The sequence below is a fragment of the Diabrotica undecimpunctata genome, chromosome 8, assembly GCF_040954645.1.
Source record: "Diabrotica undecimpunctata isolate CICGRU chromosome 8, icDiaUnde3, whole genome shotgun sequence".
In the NCBI taxonomy this organism is placed as follows: Eukaryota; Metazoa; Arthropoda; class Insecta; order Coleoptera; family Chrysomelidae; genus Diabrotica; species Diabrotica undecimpunctata.
Window position 1 is genome coordinate 89,296,957 of NC_092810.1, and position 25,231 is coordinate 89,322,187.

Here is a 25,231-nt window from a genome sequence, read left to right on the forward strand (position 1 = left end):
ACTCGTAAAACGATTTAAATTTTATTTTTGAATACTTTAACCAAATATGTTATCAGAACATTGAACATTTTTCACTTAAATATACGATAAACTTAATATATAGCTAATTTTTGGCTTACTTCTAAAGGATTGGCCAAGCGGAGATTCAGAACAGTGATTACGGGAAATCCTCTTCCAATATACACCACAGCAATGTGTATGGCACATCTTTCCAACAAATATTTCCATTTCAAAATACGTTTCTCGTCATCAGACATGTTGGAAAACTCTCGAGCCTGAAACAAACATTTTTTTAGTAACAATAGTAACAATCACTGACACCTTTTGGTTATCGTATATCATCTACGACCCCGTCTCTGGTCTGCTGTCTTCTGACGTCTTCTTCGTGTGACTAGGATCACTCCTGTTTGTCTGCCTCTTAGTCTGTTTCAGTCGTTGTTGACTGTACATTATCTTTCCACCTTTTTGGCGGCCTTCCAACGGGTCTTCTGCTATACGGCTTGTTGTTTTTACAGATGTTCGCTAATCTATCCGGTCCCATTCGGTTTACAGGTTCGTTCCAGTTTTTTTTTTCTTGTTTTTATCCACCTATAGGCATAGCATAGTATAGTGATTTTATGCGCTCCCATGTGGTATCCGTGTCGTTTTCTTCCTTTTAGTTCTATGCATTCTGTTTCCCCTATTGGCATTATAACTCTGGTCTTGTTGTTCTTGCAATTGTCCTTATTATCGGATGATCTATTTGTTCAGCTTGTAATAAATTTAAGATGTCATTTCGCTTCACCCTGTCAAAAGCACTTTTTAAATCTACAAAGCACATGTATGCTGGTTTTCCATATTCAATAGACTTCTCTATTATTCGTCTGATAATAAAAATTGCGTCTATTGTGACGTAAGAGATCGAATACTCCATTTAACCTTCTTCTTGTGCCACTCCTATCGGAGATTGGAAATCATCAAGGCTATCCTGATCTTGTTTACAGCCTACTTAAAGAGTTCATTAGTGGTACAGCCAAATTACGCAACCATTACATTCTTCTACAGCCTGGATTCCGTTTTCCTTCTATTTTTTCTTGCATTATATTTTGAAGTAATGCGTATTTATGTCCTCTCATCAGGTGACCCAAATATTCGAGTTTTCTTCGTTTGATCGTTGACAAAATTTCTGGGTCTTTTCCTATCCTTCGCATTACCTCAAAGTTTGTAACTCTTTCAACCCAACTTATCTTTAGCATTCGACGGTATCACCACATCTCGAAACTTTCAATATTATTTTATATTGTTCTGCTTGAGAGTCCAGGCCTCTACACCGTATAATAGCGTGTTAAATGCGTACGTAAGCTACTCTAATTTCTTCTTTTTATGTAGACATGACCCTGACTGTTTTTCAATGTGCCTCCAGTAAGTTGTCATTCAGCTTATATGATCATTCCATTTCTACTCTTCTATTTCTTACCCAGTCCTTGATGTTCTCCACCTCGCATCTACATCGTATATCTGTACTTATAGCTGTGTCCCATAGTGTTTCTATTTTTTAAGTGTTTTCATCTCTGCTGTTTCTAAAATCCATATTGTTTCATTTAGGCAACCTGCGGCTCTGTTTGCCCACTTCCATTTCGAGCATTCCGTATCTAGATAATGTGATGCCTAGATATTTAAACTCCATCACTTGTTCTATTATCTGACCTTCCAGCTCCAATTTACATCTTAGTAAATTTGCTGTTGTAACCATGCATTTTGTCTTTTTTTGGGGAAATTAACATGTTAAATTTTCTGACTGTTATATTAAATTGGTGCAGCATACGTTGTAAATCATCTTCATTTAAGAGAGTAGTATTGCGTCGTCTGCATAGCAGATTATTTTAAGTTGTTTTTCTCCCATTTGGTATCCTTTTTTATTTCTTACTTTTTTATTATTTCATCCATAATCAGGTTGAACAATAGAGGACTCAGGGAATCTCCCTGTCTTATCCCATTGCCAGCTTCAATTGGGTCAGTAGTTTTTCCTCTACTTTTACTGTGTTGTTTTGGTAGATATTTTTTATTGTTTTGATTATTCCTAGAGATATCTCTCTTTCATACAATAAGTGGATAACGTCCTTTAATTTGACCTGATCAAAGGCCTTTTTAAGGTCCAAAAAACATAGATATGCCGGTTTATTGTATTCTAATGATTTCTCTTTTACTTGCCTTATTATAAATATAGCGTCGGTGCATGATCTTACCGACTTAAAACCTTGTTGTTTTTCTGCTAGTGTTATAATTTCATTCAATTTATTTGTTATTACTTTGGTTGTTAATTTTAGTGTAAATTAATTCCTCTGTAATTTTGCGAGTTTGATTTGTCTCCCTTTTTGAAGAGAAGTATTAGGATGCTAATGAAGTAATAAGATGGCTGATCTCTATTCTTGGGGAATTCTGTTTTGTTCTATTATTTTTTGGATTAGTTTGAATAGTTGTTTGGTCAGACCTGGTCCTCCGTACTTTAGGAGTTCATTCGGTATTCTGCCCTCTCCTGGTGATTTTCTATTTTTTAATTTCCTTAATGCTTCCTTTACCTCTTCCTCCTCAATATTTATTTCTTCGTTTGTCGCCACCTCTGGTGTTGGTGGTTCATTATCACCAGCTTTAGCAAATAGGGATCGAAAGTAGTCTGCCCGTGTTTCGTTTTTATTAGTTCGTTCATCTCTTTTCTTTGTCCTCTGATCATTCTCCATATTTCTTTTTGTGTTCCGTAGAAGTCGTGTTCCATCTGTTTTGAGAAGCTCTGCCAGCATTCTCTTTTTATTTGTCTAACTAAAGTATTCGTTTCATTTCTGATTCGTTTATAGTGGTTGTATGCCTGTTGTGTTTATTGTGTTCTGTATTGTAAAAAGGCTTTCTTCTTTTCTTCACATTTTGTCTTCACTTCCTGTCTAAACCATGGGGTTTTCTTTTTTGATATGCTATTGTTCGTTACTTTCCTTTCTCCAAGTGATTTTGTTGCTGCGGTAATTATATTATTTTTGAGTTTTTCCCAGCTACTCATAACTAAACCTACAAATAACCAGAAGAAATGTGTACTCTCACCTCTCGTAATATACTAAATTAAATATTATAAAACCACTGACCGTACATCCTAAGGCTTTCTCTGCGACACTACCGCCGAATCGGCAATTTTTCAGAGAGCCGGTATGATCTGTCAAAGTTATTCTGATGTCAAACTGTATTTCAGGTTCCACCGGTGTAGCTTCCATGATAGCAGAACATTCGCTATTCTCGCAACTGGAGCTTTTCATTTCCAATTTGCATCTTCCGCTATAAATAACAAACAAAATAACGTGCTTTTTAGGTAAAAGGAATGTTATATGATGTTGATACATTACACAGCACCCATAATCTAAACTACATTTGCTAAATTTGCCACTACGATTTTCTGTTAATGATTATAAGAACGTGCTTAAGTTTTCTAGTAAATTTTTGTGTCAAAAACAGATATGTTTTTTCGACATTCAAAACATTTTTCGTAATAAGCTGTACGCTTATAAAATCTTTCTTAACTGGAAAAATATAATGACACGTGGACATAGGCCATTGGATTTTTTCATTTTTAAATGAATTAAAACAATTAAAAATATAACTATTTTTGGTAAGATTTATAACAGATTTTCAACTTTTTAAGATAAAGTGGTAGAAATTTTAGTTAAAAAATATGATCATATATTTTGATATAACAATAGTACATCAGTTATAATAAACTACGGTAAATAAAGTATAAGTATAAAAAACTGCGAATAAAACAACGACAATGATATAATACTGATAAAGTTAGCACCAAACATATGTCGTATGTTGAATAACTGATCGATATCGATTTCAAGCACTGTCGTCCTTAATCCAGAAAAGCTCACTATAACGAGGTTTTAACCAAATGTTGTTTAGCAAGGTTCTGACACTACTTTTTTGTGGCACGTCTAATTTAAATATTATGTTTATATGGAATTAAGCCACAATTATTGGTTGTAATGAAAATAACATTTTTAACTAACTAGTATTTGACGTTTCGACTTCCACTCCGGAAATCGTTCTCACAAAAAAAAGATAAAAAAGTTATTTGTTATTAGGTTATGCCATTTCAAAATTCACATACTTGGCCTCGTTTTGTAGACAGCAAAAATGTAAATGGTTGAAAAAAAATCTGAAGGTGGTATTTTTACCCTAGGAATATCAAATTCTGACTCTTTTGGTCGTTTTGGGTGTTTTATATGTACTGTAGGTGAGGTTGTTGTATAAGATTGTAGGTGAAGTTTTTCTACATCCTGTTACTCCGTTATTGTGTGTATATTCTTGTTGTTGACTTCTTTAAGTATTGGCAACCAAAGCCTGCTACCTTCTGCTGACGGGTTTGGTGTACATTTTTCTTCATCAAGTAGGATGAGAGCTGTTTCGTTGACTTTTCTCTCGTTCATGTCTCTTTTTTCATGATTATTGGTGCATCTTTCCAATGTGGCCTTCCATCATTGTCCCAGGTATGTTTGCATATCTGGGATTTCTCTGTTCTTAATGTATGTCATGCTCGTTTATCCTGACACTTAGTGGTCTTGCGGTTTCTCCCTCGTAGCAATTGGGAAATCACAGGGTATTTTATAGTCTCAGTGTGTTACTACTGTTACTAGTTAGTTAAAAACTAGTGTAAAACACTAGTTAGTTAAAAATGTGATTTTCATTACAACCAATAATTGTGGCTTATTAATATTGTTACAGATTACAGATACACTGATCAAAATAATTTAATAATCGCTTTCGCTGATATACTTGTTCTTTTTATACTTTAATATATAAAAAATCTTGTCAGACTTCATTCATCAATAATACACGTGTAATAATTAACTGCGAAATTTAACTCAATTCTGGGTGGTTTCACGTGACTTTATTACAACAGTTTTAGTGTTAATATTTGACCCAAGCATATGATATAATCTGGAAGAGTAATAAATTACAAAAAAGTGCAATATATTTAAATTTTGATAGGCAAAACAGGTTTTGAGGAGTTGATCCGGTTTCTTTTTGTCTATGAGGATTTTATTGAAAGAAAGTAAGAGTGAACAAAGCCGACCTTGGGCATTCTAAAATTTATTAAAATTAAAACTTTAACTGGATAAAATTAAATTTAACATGGATAGTGACTCAACAGATAAAAGTTTTAATAAAAGTACGAGAAACGAGGATGGAAAAGAAAGAGAGTACATATTTCGAAATAAGCAAGAAGACAACTAGAACACCAGTAAAACAGAACAAAGATCGGCAAAGTATTGGAGTTGATGAATGAAATGCAAGAGATGAGGAGTGATACAAAAGAAATGCGAAGAGAGCAGAAAGAAATGCGACATGAAAATAATAAAATAAAATAGAGTATGTAAGTTGGAGTTTGCCGAATGCCGAAGACAAAGACAAAATCATACAAAATATATCCAAACTGCAAGGACAGGAAGAAGTGCAAAAAAAGAAAACAAGAAGAAAAAACCAAAGAGAATAGAAAAGAAATATGAAAGTTGGAAACCGGGAATATTAGAAGTATACAAGGCAAAAAAAAAGAACTGTAGATGGAGAAAAACAGAAAATGATCATGTATTTATATATAGTGAAATAAAAGAAGACCAGAGAGAAGCGGCAGGGGTGGGATGCATACTGCACACCAGATTAACAGATCAAATTACTAATTGGGAAGTCTGGCCAGAGCGAATACTATCAGTTGAGATGAAAGACAAAAGCAAGAATTTAAAAACAATAATAATTATATATGGCCCAAACGATGACGACTCGACTTATAATAAGGATAAATTCTGGGAAGAATTAGCATTGGTCACGAAACAAGCAAAAGGAAATATATACTTAGTAGGTGAATGACCAGGAATATAAAGAGGTATTTTTGAAATATTTTTGACTGCTAATATGCACGTGTTCCAACCAGCTAATTTCACGTTTCCAACTAATAAACTCACAAATTTGCAATGATTAATGGGCAATTACATACGCTTATCTTCGAAAGTGATAAGGATTTCTTCGAGTTTAATATACATTTGGAGCTAACTTTACGTGTAATACGTAACAGAAGAAATTTGTAGACTTAAAAAATTAAATCAAAAACAGGCAAATGAATGAGTTGAAAAGAAAAGTACTTTAAAAGTTTGTAAAGCATTTAATTCCTAGTTGAGCGCTTTCGGCTCACAACGCCATTTTCAGAGCTATGGTCAAATTAAAAAAATTACCACTACGTGATCCGATGGATCCCATCGTTCAACAAAAAGAACTAATATTTTTCATCAAAATTTAAAAACTTTAAAAAAGTTTTAAAAAGTCCATAAGTACCATAACCAAACTTTTAATTTGTTTTTTTTGAGCTGTCTTTTTAATGACTTTTTAAATTTTTTTTTTTTTAATTTTAATGATAAAATTTGTTCCTCTTTTAAACGATAAGATCTCTGTTTTATAGTGTTTTTTTTTTTAATTTGACCATAGCTCTGATGATCCTTTTTTAAGCCGAAAGCGCTCAGCTAGGAATTAAATGCTTTGCACACTTTTAAAGTCCTTTTCTATTCAATTCACTCACTTATCATGAGTGTGTAACAAACATATCATTTTTTACAAAACCACGTAAGTTTAATAAACTGTATTTTTTTATATTTACCATTTAATCAAAAGTGTTTTAGACAAACCGTCTAAATCCAGCGCATACACGAAAGCATATAGAACAGCTGTAAATTGTCTTACTCCGCCATTGAATGTTCTGAGGGTATCATGAACTTGTCTTACATTCATAACATCTCGAATAGAATTTGCTAAAATTCGAAATTCATCGTTATATTGCAAGTTTAGATTTATGTAATTCTGTACTAGATTAACTAAATACTTACGATCTGGTAAAGCTGTAATAATTTGGTTTACAATAGCAAACGTTTCGATGGGAGCATCTTTGGCATAATTTAATAACAGATCTACTTCTTTTCCTTTAGGATTCTCTGTGACGATTGTTCTACCAGATACTGATGCTAGAAACTGTTTGTCGAAGTCGGACCATTTTATTCGAATATCTGCCATAAAAAGTACTGTTAGTCTTGGTTTCCAATGTTCAGATCTGAAAGATCAAATCACTAGAAAGTTTAACAGTACGAGGTGGTTTGACATTAATGTAGATATTTGTTATTTTCTTTTTTTTTTTTTTTTTCATCGGCACCGATTGCGTTTCACTTTGATAAAATCCTTTTCCTTTTTAGGAACAAAAAATAGTCACAGGGAACAGCTATCTTGTGAGCGCGTCTTGATAAAAGCAAAATTTTTTGTTAGAAAAACAAGTTTTTTTTAATTCAAAGCGACATCAAAATGGTCTTATAGACCAGCGAGATATATGCCAACTTTTTTTATATTCTTTTTCAAGATATAATGGATTTTGAGGTAGTGACTTTCTGGGGCATTTAAGGTGTCTTCGGCTTTTATTTATGTGTTGCTTTAATTTTTGGAATCATGAAATAAAAGAACAAAAATACCAAAATAGATTGCAGAGAAGAACAGATAGAACATGCAATGGCTTATAGGGCCAATACAGTAGAAATCCTGACCTGTACAGAAAAATGTAAGTGTGGGGTAATATGCCACTTAAAAGAAGGAGAGTAAGAATGATGCAAATTGTGGTATGAAGGGGAAAGTAATACTAGGAATGGAGTTGATATAATTGCTGATAAAGAAATGGAGATAACGTAGTAGAAATTGTAAGAACGAGTGAGAGAGTAATGATAGTAAAATGTGTACTTTATAAAGAAGTGTTGAATGTTGTGGGTGGTTGTGTGTGTTTGTGCTGCTCAAGTCGGGGGAGCGAGAATAAAAGAAAAGCTTTCTATGATCAATTAGGAGACATACTAAGTAATATGCCATCAGAGAGAGTCATAATGAGAGGTGATTTTAATACATATATATATATATATATATATATATATATATATATATATATATATATATATATATATATATATATATATATATATATATATATATGTAAGTCAATCTAAGAGAGGAATATGAAGCAATATATGAAGGACTAGGATTTGGAACTAGAAATGAAGCTGAAGATAATATGCTGGAATTAGCAACAGCATTAGATATGGTAATTTTTAACACATTCATTCAAAAGAGAGAAAGTCAACTTATTACATAAAAGTGGACAAAATCACTCTCAAATAGATTATTTCGGGATAAGAGAAGATAACGTAAATGTAAGGACTACAAGGTAATAGTCATTAAGACTGTGAGCCAACAATTTAAGTTTGGTTGTGCTGTACATCGAAGAAAAGTGCGGCACGGAACCAAAATATCAAAACAAAAAATCAAATTGAGGATGTCAAAAAACTAGAAAGAAAATCCTTGAAATACTTAAAAAACCTCAGGAAAAAAGTTTGAGAATAAAGAGACCTGGCAGTGGTCAAAGGAAGAGGATATAAAGGAGAAGAGAAAAGTATATAAACAGCGGGAAGAAAACAGGTCGTACGAATATCCTCAAAAGTGAGAGTAACAGTAGCAAAAGCTAAAACCAAAGCATATACAAATCTATACCATCAACTGAATGATAAAGATCCTATTACATACATACCTGTGTATAATATCGCTGTCCCAAATATCAATTCTTAAATTGGGGCTAGTATGATCAAAGACCTCAACAGTTCTGACTGTGTATGTTTCGTTAGTATTTTTTGATATATTTGTTCGAATTTCATTAAGCCCTTTAACTACTACCAATATATTTGCCTCTAAAATAAAAAAAAATATATTATTTCTATCGACTAAGTGCGTAACCATGGGGAGATATGCGAAACTGCGACAGTGTAAGTAGTGGCTAATTATGGAAACATTGCAAACAAATCTTGTATAAGTAATTTTTATAATTTAAACAATAATGAGTAAGAAGTATTAACTATTTCTTCTGCATCTGTATCTAAGATAAACTTTCCTTCTGGCAATGGATACTCTAATATTGGTGCTGTGATGACACTAGATTTTTGTCAGTCAGTTTTGGCGACTCCGTAATTCACGGCCACTCCTTCTTTGCTGACTATATGACTCAGATACTTGACTTTACTTTGAAATAGCTGGCACTTCTTGGGACATAAGATCAATTAGCCAGCTTTAAGTTGATTAAAAACATCTAAATTCTTCAGATGATTTTCAGTCTCGCCCAAAACGATTATGTCGTCTAAATATACCAGGCACTTTTTCCAAGATAACCCTCTCAACATATTTTCCATAATCCTTTCAAAATGTCGCAGGAGCATTACAGAGTCAAAATAGCATAACATTAAATTGCCACAATCCATATCCTGTGGTCAAGGGCTATCTTCTCTTTATTTACTCGGTCCATTTCTACCTGCCATTATCCGGAATTCAAGTCCAAAGTAGAAAACAACTTACTTTCAGCCAATGTATTCAACGTATCGTCTCCCGACCCGAGGCAGAGGATAACTATCTTTCTTATGTGTGTAGTCCACGCAGAACCTCAGAGTTCCGTCTTTTTTCGTGACCAGAACCACCGGAAAGACCCATGGGCTGGTAGAAGGTTCTATCACCCCGTCTTTCTTCATTTCTGAAACAATATTTTCAGCTCTTTCTCTCTCTTCGCCTGTGGTAATCGTCGAGCTGTTGACGAATTGGCTTGTCATTACCAGTATCGATTTTGACAACGGTAGTTCTTCTCCTTTCGGTACAAAGATGTCACGATATCGTCGAAGAAATTACCTTCATTTCTTTTTCTCAGCCTGATTTAGAGGCTGGCCGGCAACTGCAATCATTCCTAGGTACGTCACAGGTATACACGTACCTACTTTTGTTTCTCTATTTGATGGTCACTGGGTTGTTATTGACATTAATAAGTCTTACATGAATTTCTTTAGCAGAAGTAATCGATTTTTTTCAATTATAATTCCTCAGCCAAACTTCTCGTCATGATTCCAATACTCCATCATAATAGGTGTTCCTTCTTCCACAATTCCCTGCAGCTACGCTACTATGATTATTTCACGTCCTGTAAACACAATTTATTTTATTTAACCGCGGCTGGCACAGGGCTGTCGTCATGTGGATGAAGAAATATCTCAAAACTTCCAAAAATTGTATTGTAACCTCGGAAACCTTTTTTGGATGGTGCTAGAACGGTCACCAATGGAGACACTGCGGACGGCAGCCAGATGGTTGGTGGAGAGCGAGTCGTGGGTTCGAAACTAGCTTTTGGAACCGGGAATGGGTCCAACGGACGAAATAAGTAAATATAGATCAGGATAAGATATATTAGAAAAGATACAGAAATAAACAAAAAGATAGATGCGTAAAATTAACAAAGATAAGATAAGATAGAAAAAGGGCGCCACTTAACCTTTTGGGGTTCAAGGGGAAAATTAAGAAACCACAGAAAACAAAAGAGATAAGGAAATATATTTAGGTTCTAAGACCAAATCCAAGGAAAGATATCAATAGTTAATTATTAAATAAATTTTGTCAACACACTACATAAACAAATAATAAATATATTAGGTGGACTTCGTCCACCTACTTACCTACGATACTTACAGTCTGATCTTTCTTCTGGTCGAAGGTATAATAATAATTTAAGGTAATAAGCAAATATTCAGAGGTATTATTTTATCAGGAAACTTATTAGGAGTCGAGAAATAAAATTCATTGATAAAACAAAACAATATATTCAACAACACTATTATATAGGCGGCTGTATGTAAACAAGTAAAAAAATGCACCATCAATTAATGAATGGCAGTATACATATAGAAATAAACAGTAATATGATTAAGAAATACCTCTACAAATACAACATAATAAAATCATGCACAATTGAAATTATCAGCGAAGAGAGCCTGATAATATTTAATAAAATTCAACTAAAGCTGGTTAAAGAATCTCTCTTCGCTGTTTATGGGCTTATCTCGAGATAATGGGTACAATAAATAAGAAAAAAAATGAATAGCAAATAAAACAAAGTTAATTAAAGTTAAATTCAAAAGAATACAAGAATGAGATAATAACAAAGAATATTAAAAAGGTTAAAGGTTACAAGAATTATATATTATAAAAATTAAACCAACCCGCACTTGGTCTTAAATTAATTTTTTGTCTCTCACTGTTGTTTAATGATCAACTGTTCTTACTGAAAATTAAATGCTCGTAATAATTATTAGTGAGGAGTTCTTATTTGTGGTCTCATTTGTGGTCTTCCTTCTGCTTCTCATGACCACAAATGAGATGGGCTGATGATATTAAGAAGATCGGACGACACAACTGGAAGCAAGTAGCGCAAAATAGAAGACACTGGATTGATTTGGGGGAGGCCCATGTCCAAAGTTGGATTACTTAAGGCTGAAGAAGAAGAAGAGTTCTTAAAAGCTGATTGAAAGTTCGTATTAAAATATTAAATGTTCTTTTAATTAAATTGCTAAATGGGTAGTTAACCTTAACTACAGGTGATGAAATGATTGACGCAGATTCGTCCAAAATTGGGTTATATGATTAGATATTCTGCCCAGATATTCGATTCTATTCGATTCTATTCTATGCCCAGATATTCGAAGGTAATATGATTACAATAACTTACAATGAAATCTCGATGACTGCTTCACTACACTGACTCTATTATACTTTTACTAGTATCAAGCACTGAAGGTACTTTATAACCATATTTAATCTAATATGGTATTAGATTAAGAAACTCAAATATTTAAGTGTATACACACTTAAAGAAAAAATTCACCGAGAACAGTAAGATAAGCAAGCGTCTTTACTCAAAGACAGCCCCGCCAGAAGTGAAGTTCATCCTCTCAAAATTCCACAATCTCCCAAAAAAAAAGGTAGAATAGCCCCCACTTAAAATGACAGGCCAACCTGTATGTGTTTCTAAGAAGGTAAAAAGGTTCTACGTGAGGAGATATAGAATCTTTTGGATTAGGTTCTTACAGAAAAATACTATAAAATACTTTTTACGACTTTGTTTACCAAAGTTTAAACAGAAACCTCCTGAAACCGGACCTCCAAGCCCTACCGTAAAGTATACTATTTCGGCGGCGTCTTTTGATAAGTAGGACCTTCTGTACGTGAGAATACCGTGGTTCGGAAAGTCGGTGGTTGCAATAAAATTTTCTAATGGTAAACAAGACCACCCGCACAACTATTTGCGAATATGGTCATGGGCGTCTCAAAACAGGGGTAAAGGTATTAAAAATTACAAGGAAAAGACAGTTAAGATTTTATTTCACGTATAGGGAGCTTGCGCATCCATTTATACGTATTTCAGCCCAATAGGCATCATCAGAACGGCTTTCGCAAGCGCTAAATAAAAATTATTTAATATTTTAATTATAAAAAAAATGTTACAGTATTATAATTTACTATAACTACTGCTGTTTCGACAGAGTGCCTTACTCGAGGTGAAAAAGGCGTGGTCGCTCCGGTATCCACCACTGTTGGTGGTGGATATACGTTACCAGCATACCAATGTATACTTTTTATCATTTTTTTCTCCATCTACATATATATATTATCTTCACATTTCAAATAAGCTATAAGAGGGTCTTTGGAAAAGTTCCTTGTCAAAGCTGTCCCCGTAAGGCAGACTGATTCTAGTTTTTCTGCTGGTGAGTTTCTTGATTTGTGATGTAATTAGGGTGCTTACATGAACTTCGTACGTGTCACATTTCACCACGATTCTAACACCTTATGGCCTTTATTTTCTTGTATGTAATGCTTTTCATCATATTAACAAGCTGGTCAAGTTTGTCCTCATCTTCTTCATCTTTTAGAGTCCTAACTTAACTGTATCCACCAGAGGCCTGCGGAGAACCAAAGGACAAGACATGGATCAGCGTCTTGTGACAAGCTAATCGCAGTGTTTTTTGCATTCCATGATCACGAAGACTATCAATAAATGTTTGAACAGTCAACTTTTCCATTATATATTCGGGACTTGTTGATAAGTATATCGCAGTAACCTGGCAATATCTACTTTATATTCTTGATGAGCCTTATCTCGGTTTTGTCTTCGATGTTTAAACTGTGATTCGCAGACATGCTTCGGGTGTTCGTGACCATATCGCATATTTAATATCTTCTTAGTTTGTTCAAAATCATCTGTCTCCTATAACACACTTAATTTATAATACGTATTCACTGAACGATACAAATTTATATTATCGACTAACTACCTATAATTTAATTTCTCTTATTTATATTGTGCGCCTATGCTTCTACAATTTAGTAGAAATCTCGGCACTGGTTAATTGCCGCTTTGAATGCTCGAAATATTCCACAGACTTCTAGACTAAACTGGACGTGACGTCAGAACATCTTAAGATCGAGGAATCAGTGGCGTAGCCTTAGCATAACAATATACACAGTGACAAATGAGAATTTGGTAGAGTCAAAGCCAAATTGGGTAAATTATTCTACCTAAAACAATTAGGTGATACCAGGGTATGAAAAACACATTGATCAAGTCAGGTAGATAGAAAAAAATACGCAGTTATACGCCAATATACACATTACACCTCCTGATCCTGATAATAATCAAACCACTTTTCTAAATAATAATGATAATCATACTCATGTTACAAATGAAATAGCACTAGCAGCTAGCTCAATCACTGAAAGTGAAATTATACACAACACGAATAATTTTGACTTGCAACTACAAGAGACAGAAAAAATTACTTCCTTAAAAGTATTCCAGCAGCTAGCTCAGATGATCCCTTCGTACTACGTAGATCCCAACCCATAGTTAGGAAACTGCAAAAATTGAACTTGTAAGTACAATGTTTCTTTTCAATACTATTGTAAGTACAGAATTTCCTAAGAAGGGTAGATATAATATATATGTACACAATTAATACTCAGTTTCTTACTCTCTTCATGTATTAGAATGTAATGGACACGTTTTTATCGGATGTATTAATTAACTAAAACATGCTTTAAGTATTTCATACATCTTAGTTATACATTGCTACTACCTACAATACACAAATCGTACATACACAACACTTTCGATTTGATTAAGTTGGCTACTTGATCTGCTACAGAAGGATAATCGGAGTATTGGTGTCCGACTGTGTTGCATCTGGAACAATTTAAACCGTCTATGGAAATAAGATGTATTGTCGAATTAAATCTAGACAGAAGAACAATCGATATGACTAATCTCTGGACAGCGGTTATCAGTGTTCTTACTTCAATCTGGTAATCGTCAATATTTATATATTTATGGGAGTTAAAAATTGAAACATTAAACATTATATTGTTATGTTGTTATAGTATAAAAATTTAATTTAATTTGTATTTTTATCTACTTGAAATTATAATTTGGTCAGGACCAATATTAAGCTGTGTGAGCTGCTTGGTATCGGGGCCGGACTCCATGTTTACTTTGTGTCATATAAAACGATGAACATAGTAAAAGTCGTCCAATGATATCGACTAAAAGCGAAGAGGTACGTTCCTTCGTTCTTGTGAGTAAAAATATATCATCAATTATTTTGCCACAACAAGATCCCATTTCCTATGTCCCCAATTCAAAGGTCTCGATTCATTCTTTATAAGACCAGTTAATAAAAATCTGAACTGACCCATACAATCAATAGTATCAAAAGCAAATTGTCCTGTAGTACTGATGGACTATCCATAAAAATATGGATTATGAATTATTCTCGTTGAAAACAACCTTTTATTACAAAATCACTTCGGCTTTTTTTCTAATAAATGTACCAGTGATGCTATGTTTTCTGTGCTACATGAGGTTTACCAATTACTAAATAACAATTTTTGTTACTGTTTTTTGTGACTATGCCAAAACTTTTGATTATGTAAATCACTACATTTTAATAAAAAACTAAATTTCTACGGAATTTGTAGTATTTCTTTAAATTGGTTCCAATCTTATTTGGGGAATAGGAGACAATTGGTTAGTACTGTAGTAATGTACTGTACAAGGTTCACTATTGAGTCCTCTATTTTTCCTTTTCTTTATAAATAAAATCACTAATTTAAAAAACGATGGAAAATTTTTTCTTTTTGCTGATACTAGTATCTCCTGGAGCAACTCTAATATTGCAACTCTTCATGCAACTTTAACTTCTGATCTACTTAAAATAAAAACCTAGTCCGACTGTAATTTACTCTCTTTTAACGTGGATAAGACAGTAGCATTATCCTATAAACGAGCTCTTCAACCCTTGCTTTTTAATAACAGCCAGATCAGTATCGTTGATTCTGTAAAATTTCTTGGTATTTTTATAGGCAGCAACCTTAAATGGTCCCTTCATATCGATTTGTTAAGTAAGAAACTAACGTCAGCCTGCTATGCAATAAGATATGTTTCGAAGGAAATCAATTTAGTCTTCCAAAATAACATATTTTGTTCGAGTCTCATGTTCGAAATGGTCTTCCTTTTTGGGGTTCTAGTACAGCTGCCCAATCTGATTACATTACAAATGCCCTTCATCTGCCCTTACATTACAAATGATCGCACGTTACGGGAAATTAAAAAAAGCAGTTTTAAACGTTTTAGATTGTTTGTAAACGCTTAAATTCACGCTTAAATCCAGTGTTTTTTAAGCATATTTCAAATGCTTCACATTTGTTGCCAAACCTCAAAACTAAAATGTCATGCTATAGTTTTTGAAGATTAGGTTCTAGTTATGGAAACTTCATAGTCGCCGATTAATGAAAGGGATACATTATATTGATCTCATGAGAATCATAAAAAATGGCAAAAATCGCGCCACGTTTAATTATTTAACACCTTTATAAAAACAGTTCATTTGCGAAAAAATACAAATTACATACGAAAGCTGCACTCTACCTTTAAAACGCATCTTGAGTTTTGTGGATAGGATACTCGGATCAAAAGATATTAAATTTGTACCGTCTAGCTGATACAAATTTTATTGAGCATTGATTTCGCGCGCCTAACTGACATTTGAAATCGCCGATCGCCTCAATCCTTGTTTCTGATAGGACGATTCATTCTCCATTAAAAATTCTAACACACGTTTTTGTTCAAAATTATCTTAGCTACATTTTTTATTTGAAACATTTTTTTCTATGGCGTACACATTCTTGGTATAGTATTTTTCATATAAAAATGCGTGCACGTCACAATTTATGTAAAGTGACGTCACTTATTATAGTTTATTCGTCTTCCGGGTTTGGACCGTGTCATTTGTGAGTGACCCAAAAGTGGGTTCATCTCGACGTTTCGCTACAATTGTATGTAGCTTCTTCAGGAGAACAAAAAAGAAGGAAAAAAGAGAAGAAGAAAAAGAAACAAAAGACAAGAAGATGGGTAGTTAGCAACGGTAACTCAGTTACTCAACGCAACCAGAGGCGAATACTAACTACCAAGATGGGCATTTGGTCACAGTAACTCAACTACTCAACGCAGCCAGAGGTGAAAACCAAATGCCAGGACAGGGATTCACGTCCAACAGCTCAGAACACTAACGCGTCGAGAGGCAGGGAGTGAATCCGATGATTACTCCGCTACCGCTCTATTTATAGTCGCGGTGACCTGTCGTGTCGGGACGTATCGGCACACTCCGTGGCGCGAACGTCAAGAAGCGCGCGCTGGCCAATCATGTGGCTGCATCGTGGTAGCGGGACCGGACGGCGGCTCTAGACTGGGATTCCAGATGGGAGACAAGTAGTATCCTTCCTCTCGATTGATATTATGTGGATTTTTTCGGATCTCTAGAGATTCGCGGATTTTCCTGGAATAAAAGAAGGGGCTCTTAGAAGTGATATGAGTTTTTTCGAACAATATGGAATGACCGGTTTCTTGGCAGTGTTCTGCAACTGCAGAATGGGAGAAAAGACCTGATCGAATGCATCTTTGATGCTCTTGAATCCGAGTTTTGACGGAACGACCAGTTTCGCCAATATACACTTGTCCACATGAACAAGGAATAGAATAGACACCACAGGAAGATAGGGGCGGTAATGGGTCCTTAGGAGAGGGTAGATATTGTGAGATTTTCTTGGGTGGTCGAAAAGTAGTCCTGATACCTTCGATTTCGACCACCCAAGAAAATCTCACAATATCTACCCTCTCCTAAGGACCCATTACCGCCCCTATCTTCCTGTGGTGTCTATTCTATTCCTTGTTCATGTGGACAAGTGTATATTGGCGAAACTGGTCGTTCCGTCAAAACTCGGATTCAAGAGCATCAAAGATGCATTCGATCAGGTCTTTTCTCCCATTCTGCAGTTGCAGAACACTGCCAAGAAACCGGTCATTCCATATTGTTCGAAAAAACTCATATCATTTCTAAGAGCCCCTTCTTTTATTCCAGGAAAATCCGCGAATCTCTAGAGATCCGAAAAAATCCACATAATATCAATCGAGAGGAAGGATACTACTTGTCTCCCATCTGGAATCCCAGTCTAGAGCCGCCGTCCGGTCCCGCTACCACGATGCAGCCACATGATTGGCCAGCGCGCGCTTCTTGACGTTCGCGCCACGGAGTGTGCCGATACGTCCCGACACGACAGGTCACCGCGACTATAAATAGAGCGGTAGCGGAGTAATCATCGGATTCACTCCCTGCCTCTCGACGCGTTAGTGTTCTGAGCTGTTGGACGTGAATCCCTGTCCTGGCATTTGGTTTTCACCTCTGGCTGCGTTGAGTAGTTGAGTTACTGTGACCAAATGCCCATCTTGGTAGTTAGTATTCGCCTCTGGTTGCGTTGAGTAACTGAGTTACCGTTGCTAACTACCCATCTTCTTGTCTTTTGTTTCTTTTTCTTCTTCTCTTTTTTCCTTCTTTTTTGTTCTCCTGAAGAAGCTACATACAATTGTAGCGAAACGTCGAGATGAACCCACTTTTGGGTCACTCACAAATGACACGGTCCAAACCCGGAAGACGAATAAACTATAATTCTGACTCTGGCCGTGGAAGCCTACGATTTCATTTGACGTCACTTATATTTAAAATTTCCAGAACGTCAACCTTAGAGTTCAAATTTTCCTAACAAAGCTAATAATACGAAACCCATACGGAACTGCTCGATCTTTCATAGGCGTCAACATGGTATAATAATCAGGAAAATGTAATCATCATTATATTGGAAATTTTAGAATTATATTGATTAAATAATCAAAAACCTTTGTTATTATTACTAATATAAATTTTATGAAATAACTCTTTAGTCTAATATTCTACAAAATAACAATTTTAATTAAATATATTAGACAATTTTACGCAACTGATATGTGAATTCTTCAAATTTTTTGACAGTTCAGCGTGTGGTAAAATTGTTTAAAGTGTTGACGCTTTTTTAGAGTAAGAATTTTGTTTATTATTAATTAAGTTAATTTATAAGGAACAGACAAGTATAAGTATTTAGGTTTCATAATATCAAACAAAGGAACAACGGAGGAAGAGATAAAAAATAGACTAGGACAAACAAGAGACTGCATACGAAAATTGAACCCGGTACTATGGGATAAGAACATCAGCATGAAAACAAAGAAAAAATATATAATATCATGACAAGAAGTATCCTCACTTATGGGTGTGAAAATTGGACAATAAATAAGAAAACCAAAAACAAAATAAGAGCAACAGAAATGGAATTCCTAAGGAGAAGCTGCAGAGTAACAAGAAGAGACAGAATAAATAACATGGAGATTAAGAGGAGAATGGGAATGAACTCCGACATAATAGACTACATCGAACAGAAGAGATTAACATGGTACGGACATGTCAGAAGAGCAGACCAAAATCGGTGGATAAATAGAATAACAGAGTGGAGCCCGATAGGAAGAAGAAAGAGAGGCAGACCCCGAAGATCTTTCAGAGATGAGGTGGACGAAGCAATGAGTAGAAGAAACCTACAGGAAGGGGACTGGCTAAACAGGAAAACTTGGAGAAAACGGTTGAGTGAAGGAATACAGTGAAAACTGTGGAAATCCTTGTATATATATATATTTTGTTTATGTTTTGATTTTTCACACAATTTGATCATAATAATTATATATTAATAAATTGTATTTATAAATACATATTAAATTTAGAATAGTAGCTTTAAAAACTAATTATTGTTGTGTATTGTTATTGTGCTATGCCAAAACAACTAATAGTCTGTAGAAAGCTAATAAGCTTTCATATAACATAGATTATTTGAACAAGAAATAATGGCAGGAGGTTTTTATTTACTTATGTATTTTAGTGTGTTGCAGTAATCTTAAAACTAAGTATATTTACTGTTAACATAATAGTTTGACAAATAGTTAACATTTTAAAAATTCCTCACTTACTAACTATTCTGATGTTTTGGCAACGCTGTGGGGTTCTGACGTCGTAAATCTTGAATGACGTGCACGCATTTTTATATAAAAAATACTATAAATCGATTTTTTTCCGTTTTCCCACCCTCTACGTGGGGAGTTTTGGAGGAAAGTCCGGGGGTAAAAGTGGTAAACTTTTTTGCATCGTTTTTAGCGTCCCAAATTTGACATTTTCGGCAAAATTCAGCTTATTCGTATAATTTTTAGGGGTTCATTTTTTAGAATTATTTCAGTTGATGGTATAATATTTTAAAGCTGTGTTTAGTTTTAATATCATTTACCGTAAACACAATAAATTTTAATAATTTTATCTATGTAAAAGATTTAATTTTAAAATTTAATTAACCTCATCTTTAAAACAGTGACTCAGGCAATTAGCTGCACATGTTTTTGTTCTTATGGCTCATCTGTTTTATAAAAATTTGTTGTTGTTTATAGAGATATTTGCGTAATAAATTCTGCATAAAACAAACAATTAATTTACATAGAGGGAATAGGACACTTCTTGTTGTCTTGTCAAATTTTGCAATTCTTGAAGTGGTAATATATTGAATATTGAAATTGCTATACACTAAACTTATTAAAAACTCTTGCAAAATAAAATAAAACTAAAGAACCAAATATTCCTAAATATATATTTTTTTTTACTAATTATTTATGAACTAAAAAATTAAGGGAATCAAAGACAACAATATTTAGTAAAATATAAATGTACGTACCATTTATTGAAGCTCCTCTGTTATGTATATCTCTGATAGGAACAAAACTAGCTAAAGGTTTTGTAGGTAGATGCAGCAATTCCAAAAATGGTTTCAGTAATCCTGCATGTCTAAGCAAAGTTGATTGCTCGGACAGAGTTAGACTATAAGGGGATGTTACCATTGGCCTAAAACGTTCGCCATTGGTACCAAAAGACCTTATTTTAATGGAAGGGTTTATAACTTCAACTAAAAGGAAGAGTGTTGCTGGCTGTAGTTGGGAATGAGTTGAGCCAAGTATATCTTTTAAAAATAACATGTTTTATATGAATAATTGTACTTACCAACATCCCCCGTGCGAAACACATTATTCACTTGATAAATAGCCTCAGAAGAACCCCAGTATGTTACATTTATGTAATCCTTAAGGGAATCTCTGAGGGTAAAATTCCAAACTGCTCTAAACATACCTTCAACACAAGAACTCGAATCCTTAAATCTACGAGGTTTGTCCTTTTTAATTATAACACCGACAATAAGAATGTTTGTCAAATTAGGATTTAAGTCAATTAAACGGGTTTTTCGAAGAGCAACAACGGGCAGATCCAATTCCATTTTACAAAATTGTTTTTTAAGCGAGGCAGATAACTAAATGTTTTGGTATTGTAATAGAAAAAGTCTGTAAGTTATCCTTGGAAATGTAAAAGTGCTTCGTGCTTCACAATTTCTTTTCCAACAATACCCATTCATTTACTATATTTTCTGTCTTGTTTTATTTCTCTATACCTATTTGATTGAAGTTAAGATAATATGACCAACTGTCAAAAAGTTGAAAACAAAATACCACCGTGTCTAATTGGAGATATTTTTTACGTGCTTGTTTCACAACCTAATATATACGGGTTCGATCCCCAGTTCAGATTTGTATTTTTTATTTTTTTTTTAACATTATATATTATATAAATGTTTTTATTTTTAGATAATACGTATTTAGTTAAAATTTTTGCAAAAAATTGTTCAGAAATAATTTCTTTGTGTCATTTTTCAATGAAAAACTCAATAAAATAGGTAAAAAGTATTTATTTATTTTTTAAATCATAAACAATCGTTTGATCTGACAACATATTACAAAATGAAATGACTTACATTACAATGAATAAATACTATTTAAAGCGGTTTCTCCGCACAAGCATAGACACAGTCTATCCAACAAAAAAAACGGGATGTGGCACTCCGGAGTGTCCGATGGGAAGAAACCTCATGTACTGGTTTTTCTGGTTTAGGAATCTTAAGACTTCGGCCATTTTCCGCATCATTTGTACATATTTTATTCTGAATGCAGCATAATTAGATTCGTTAATTTTACGATAGCTCTTCGGGAAAGATTTTTCAGTAGGTAACCTTAAATTAAATCATAGCCCGAAGCCTTCTTCGGGTTAATATTTTCCGTTATTTCTACATGCAATTCTTTTAGTGGAATTAGTAGAATTTCTTCCTCTAATAATTGAACAGGTTCCTACCATCTTTCTTCATCTTTTTGACACGTATTTTCAAGATATGTAGCAAATTGCTACATATAAATATCTCGGCTTTTTATGCACTACTTCTGGCCCAATTTCTATTTTCTGGTTTAATAGGCGGAGAGTGAATAACAGTTCTTTTTAGTCTTTTAGCAGCGTTCCATAAAGAACAATCAGTGCTACCGTTTTATGTTAACTCCTACTCCAGTAAGTAAGAATTAATTTAAACATTCTTTAGTTGTACGATAGACCTTTTGAGTTGTTTTAGTTTAGTCTTATCTTGAGGAACCCTTGTTTGTTACCAAATTCTTCTCAGCTTTCTTTTCTCAATTACCATGATCCTTACAGTCATTTGGATAATTGTTTTCTTTTAACCTAGATTTCAGTTTAGGAGTATTTTCCCATGCTGCTTAGTGAATATTGTTCACCAACAATTCTGCTTCTTTATCTAATTGCTCTGTATTTCGTAGTGGAACTCTTAGATTTATTTTGTCTTCAGACTCAGCGTGAAACTTGCCCATTTGTTAATGTAGGGTTACTTTCTTTTTTAATAATCTTGTCACTCATGGTTAGTACTATGGACGAATGATCAGAATTCCCCTAAAGTCGTCAATGTCTAGGAAATTAGCTGAAATATATTGAATAATAAAGAAGTCTATTAGATTATGTGTCTTGTTTCTATTCGTAGGCCAATAAGGTGATATACCAGTTGATAGTGATTCACCTATGTTCTTTAATAACTAATAAAAGCTCGTTACCCTTAGTGGTAGTCATTCTAGAGCCCCAGTGTATGTTCGTTGCAATGAAGTCTCCTCCAATAATAAACCTTTCATTTAAGCTTTTCATGAATTCAATATACTGTTCTTTTTCAATTGGCAGCATAGGTGAACACTAGAAAGAACATGCTACAAAACCCCTCGCACAACAACAATGAAATGTATAGACAAAAAAAAACAGAGACAAGAAAACTAATGAAAAGAAAGAAGACGAAGTATCAGGAACAAATAATCAGAGATATAGAAGTAAAAAACTAGAACAAACAAGCGAAACAGTTCTTCAAATGAGTTTCAGATATCAAGACCGGGTACCAAGCCAGAACAGGAAAGTTCCTTCAAAACGACAGCGGACAGCTTATCACTGATGACAAGGAAATCCTAAAAACCTGGAAGGAATACTTCTATCAACTATTGAACGACCAATCTAGAAGAAATACATCAAACATAGAGGTACATACAGCTGAAATAGAAGACCAATACCCGACATACGAAGAAGTAATACAGGCAATTAAAAAACTTAAAAATAATAAGACACCAGGTAGCGATGGTATACCCGCAGAGTGCTTAAAACATGGAGGAGAAGCGTTGTACAGTTCTATACACAAGCTAATTCAAGACATTTGGCGAGAAGAAACAATGCCAGATGAATGGAAAGAAGGGGTTATTGTACCAATACACAAAAATGGAAACAAAAAGCAATTTAATAACTACCGGGGAATAACACTCCTAAACACCACCTACAAAATCCTTGCAAACATCCTGCTAGAAAGAACCAAAACATACACAGAAGGAATCGTTGGAGATTATCAATGCAGATTTAGACCGGGCCGCTCTACCATTGACCAGATATTCACAATAAAACAGATAATGAAAAAATGCTGGGAGTTTGATCGTGAGCTTCATCAGATGTTCATCGATTTTAAACAAGCATTTGATAGACTATGCAGGGCCAGACTGTGGACAACGATGCAGGAACTTGGCTTTCCAGAAAAACTAGTCAGATTGATACGGATGTGTATGGAACGGTTACGATGTAAGGTGAGAGTTGGACAACAATACTAGGAGACATTTGAAATAAACAATGGACTAAAACAGGGAGATGCACTTTCACCACAACTCTTCAACTTAGCTCTGGAACACATAATCAGAAGTGTAAGAATCGAAAAACCGAATACAGTATTTCATCGAGAAGGACCAAACTTACTACTGGCATTTGCAGACGATATCGATCTAATAGGAAACACACGATTAAGGATGAAGGAGACTTTCGTGAGGTTCGAGAAGGAAGCAGAGAAGATGGGGCTCCAAATCAACGAAAACAAGACGAAATATATGTATATGAGCCGCAATAACCAAAGCAGAGACAAAATCGGTCAGAACATCACCATCGATGACTTTAACTTTGAGCGCGTTAGAGAATTCAAGTATCTTGGAACAACAATAACAGAAGACAATAACGGATCATAAGAAATAAACAACAGGATCCAGGCCGACAACAGATGTCTTTTTGCCCTCCAAAACCTTATAAAATCGAAACAACTAACAAGACGTACGAAGATACAGGTTTATAAAACAGTCATACGATCCGTTGTGATGTATGGAAGCGAAACGTGGACGATAACAAAGGCAAACAAAGAGGGACTATGTGTTTGGGAAAGAAAAATCCTAAGGAAGATCTTTGGCCCTGTGCTGGATGAAGCATCAGGAAAATATAGGATAAGAAATAACAAAGAGCTCGAAGAACTTTATCCAGACGCCAACATCATAAAAGAAATAAAGTCCAGAAGACTCCAATGGACAGGACACCTTAGAAGACATTCTGACGAACAAACAGTAAGACTGGTGTAGGAGGAAGTACCAACTGGAAGGAGACCACGCGGACGCCCTCGTCTTCGCTGGCGAGATAATATAGCAGGAGACCTAAGCACTATGGGCGTGGGCGTGGAGAATTGGATGGAGGTTGCTCAAGATAGAAAACAGTGGAGGCATGTTGTCGAGTCGGCTAAAACCCACGAAGGGTTGTAACGCCACGGAGTAAGTAAGTAAGTAAGCATAGGTGAGCAATAGATTGGATTGACATTTATTTCAAAAGTTTTAGTTTTTATGTGTCTTCTTCTTCTTTTGGTGCCTATCCTCTGTGGATGTTGGCAATCACGTTGGTTCATACCACTTTGTTGACAGCTGCTCTAAATGGATGTATGGTAGTCATTCCTCTCCACTGTTTTTATGTGTACTGTGCTAAAATATACTCAGTTTTATACTCCAACTGTTCATGATGATATACCTATATTATTTTTAATGCTGATTGCACTACCTCCTTTGGCCGCATTGTCAGGATGTATTGTGTGATATATAGTCGATTCACTAATCCCAGTCCAAACTGTCTAGTAAATTTAGTAATTATCTTTTTCGAAGTTAGTTGTATTTTGACTAGACTAGAAGGGGCTGGAAATTACTATTAACCAAGCACACGTGCTAATAGCCAAAATTGATTCTAAATAAAAATGTATTCACAATCATGTAGTTTATTAATTAACAAAATAAAACTGCGTAAAAATAACTAAAGGTTTAATGTTTATATTTATAAAATTGTATAATCGTTTATAGATTTATGTATACAAATAGATAAATCTATAAAATAGTTTTTGTAGCATTACCATTTTTATGGTATAAATATACCTAGTAAAAAAATAAAACTTTTAAAATTAATTACCTCCAATCAATATTTGTTTATTTACAAAATATTTTCAGGAAATAAATTCCAAAAATTAGGCAGCCTATCAGAAAATGTTAAGACAATTCGACATACTTCACTGTTGTTGATATTTGTGTCGGATAGAACTAACATAAACTTTGGTTTTTTTTTATCTTACAAAG

The 25,231-nt window shown here is 34.3% G+C and overlaps 1 protein-coding gene across 1 annotated transcript; it reads right to left on the reverse strand.

Annotated features, from left to right (window-relative positions):
- Positions 1–17: 17 nt before the first annotated feature.
- Positions 18–20,935, reverse strand: hdm (meiosis specific with OB domains hold'em). Its single transcript, XM_072541560.1, has 7 exons — positions 20,403–20,935; positions 20,080–20,307; positions 8,621–8,777; positions 6,894–7,114; positions 6,668–6,818; positions 3,111–3,297; positions 18–275 (listed from the first exon to the last, which is right to left on the reverse strand). The coding sequence occupies exons 1-7, from the start codon at positions 20,671–20,673 to the stop codon at positions 93–95; spliced, it is 1,398 nt and encodes a 465-aa protein (XP_072397661.1). The 5' UTR covers positions 20,674–20,935; the 3' UTR covers positions 18–92.
- Positions 20,936–25,231: the final 4,296 nt, after the last annotated feature.

Coding starts and splice junctions, on each gene's coding strand:
- hdm (XM_072541560.1), bottom strand. CDS start 20,673: ATGGAATTGGATCTGCCCGTTGTTGCTCTTCGAAAAACCCGTTTAATT. Junction 6,819..6,893: donor TATTACAGCTTTACCAGATC/GTAAGTATTTAG, acceptor TTCGAATTTTAG/CAAATTCTATTCGAGATGTT. Junction 3,298..6,667: donor AAAACACTTTTGATTAAATG/GTAAATATAAAA, acceptor TGTTATTTATAG/CGGAAGATGCAAATTGGAAA.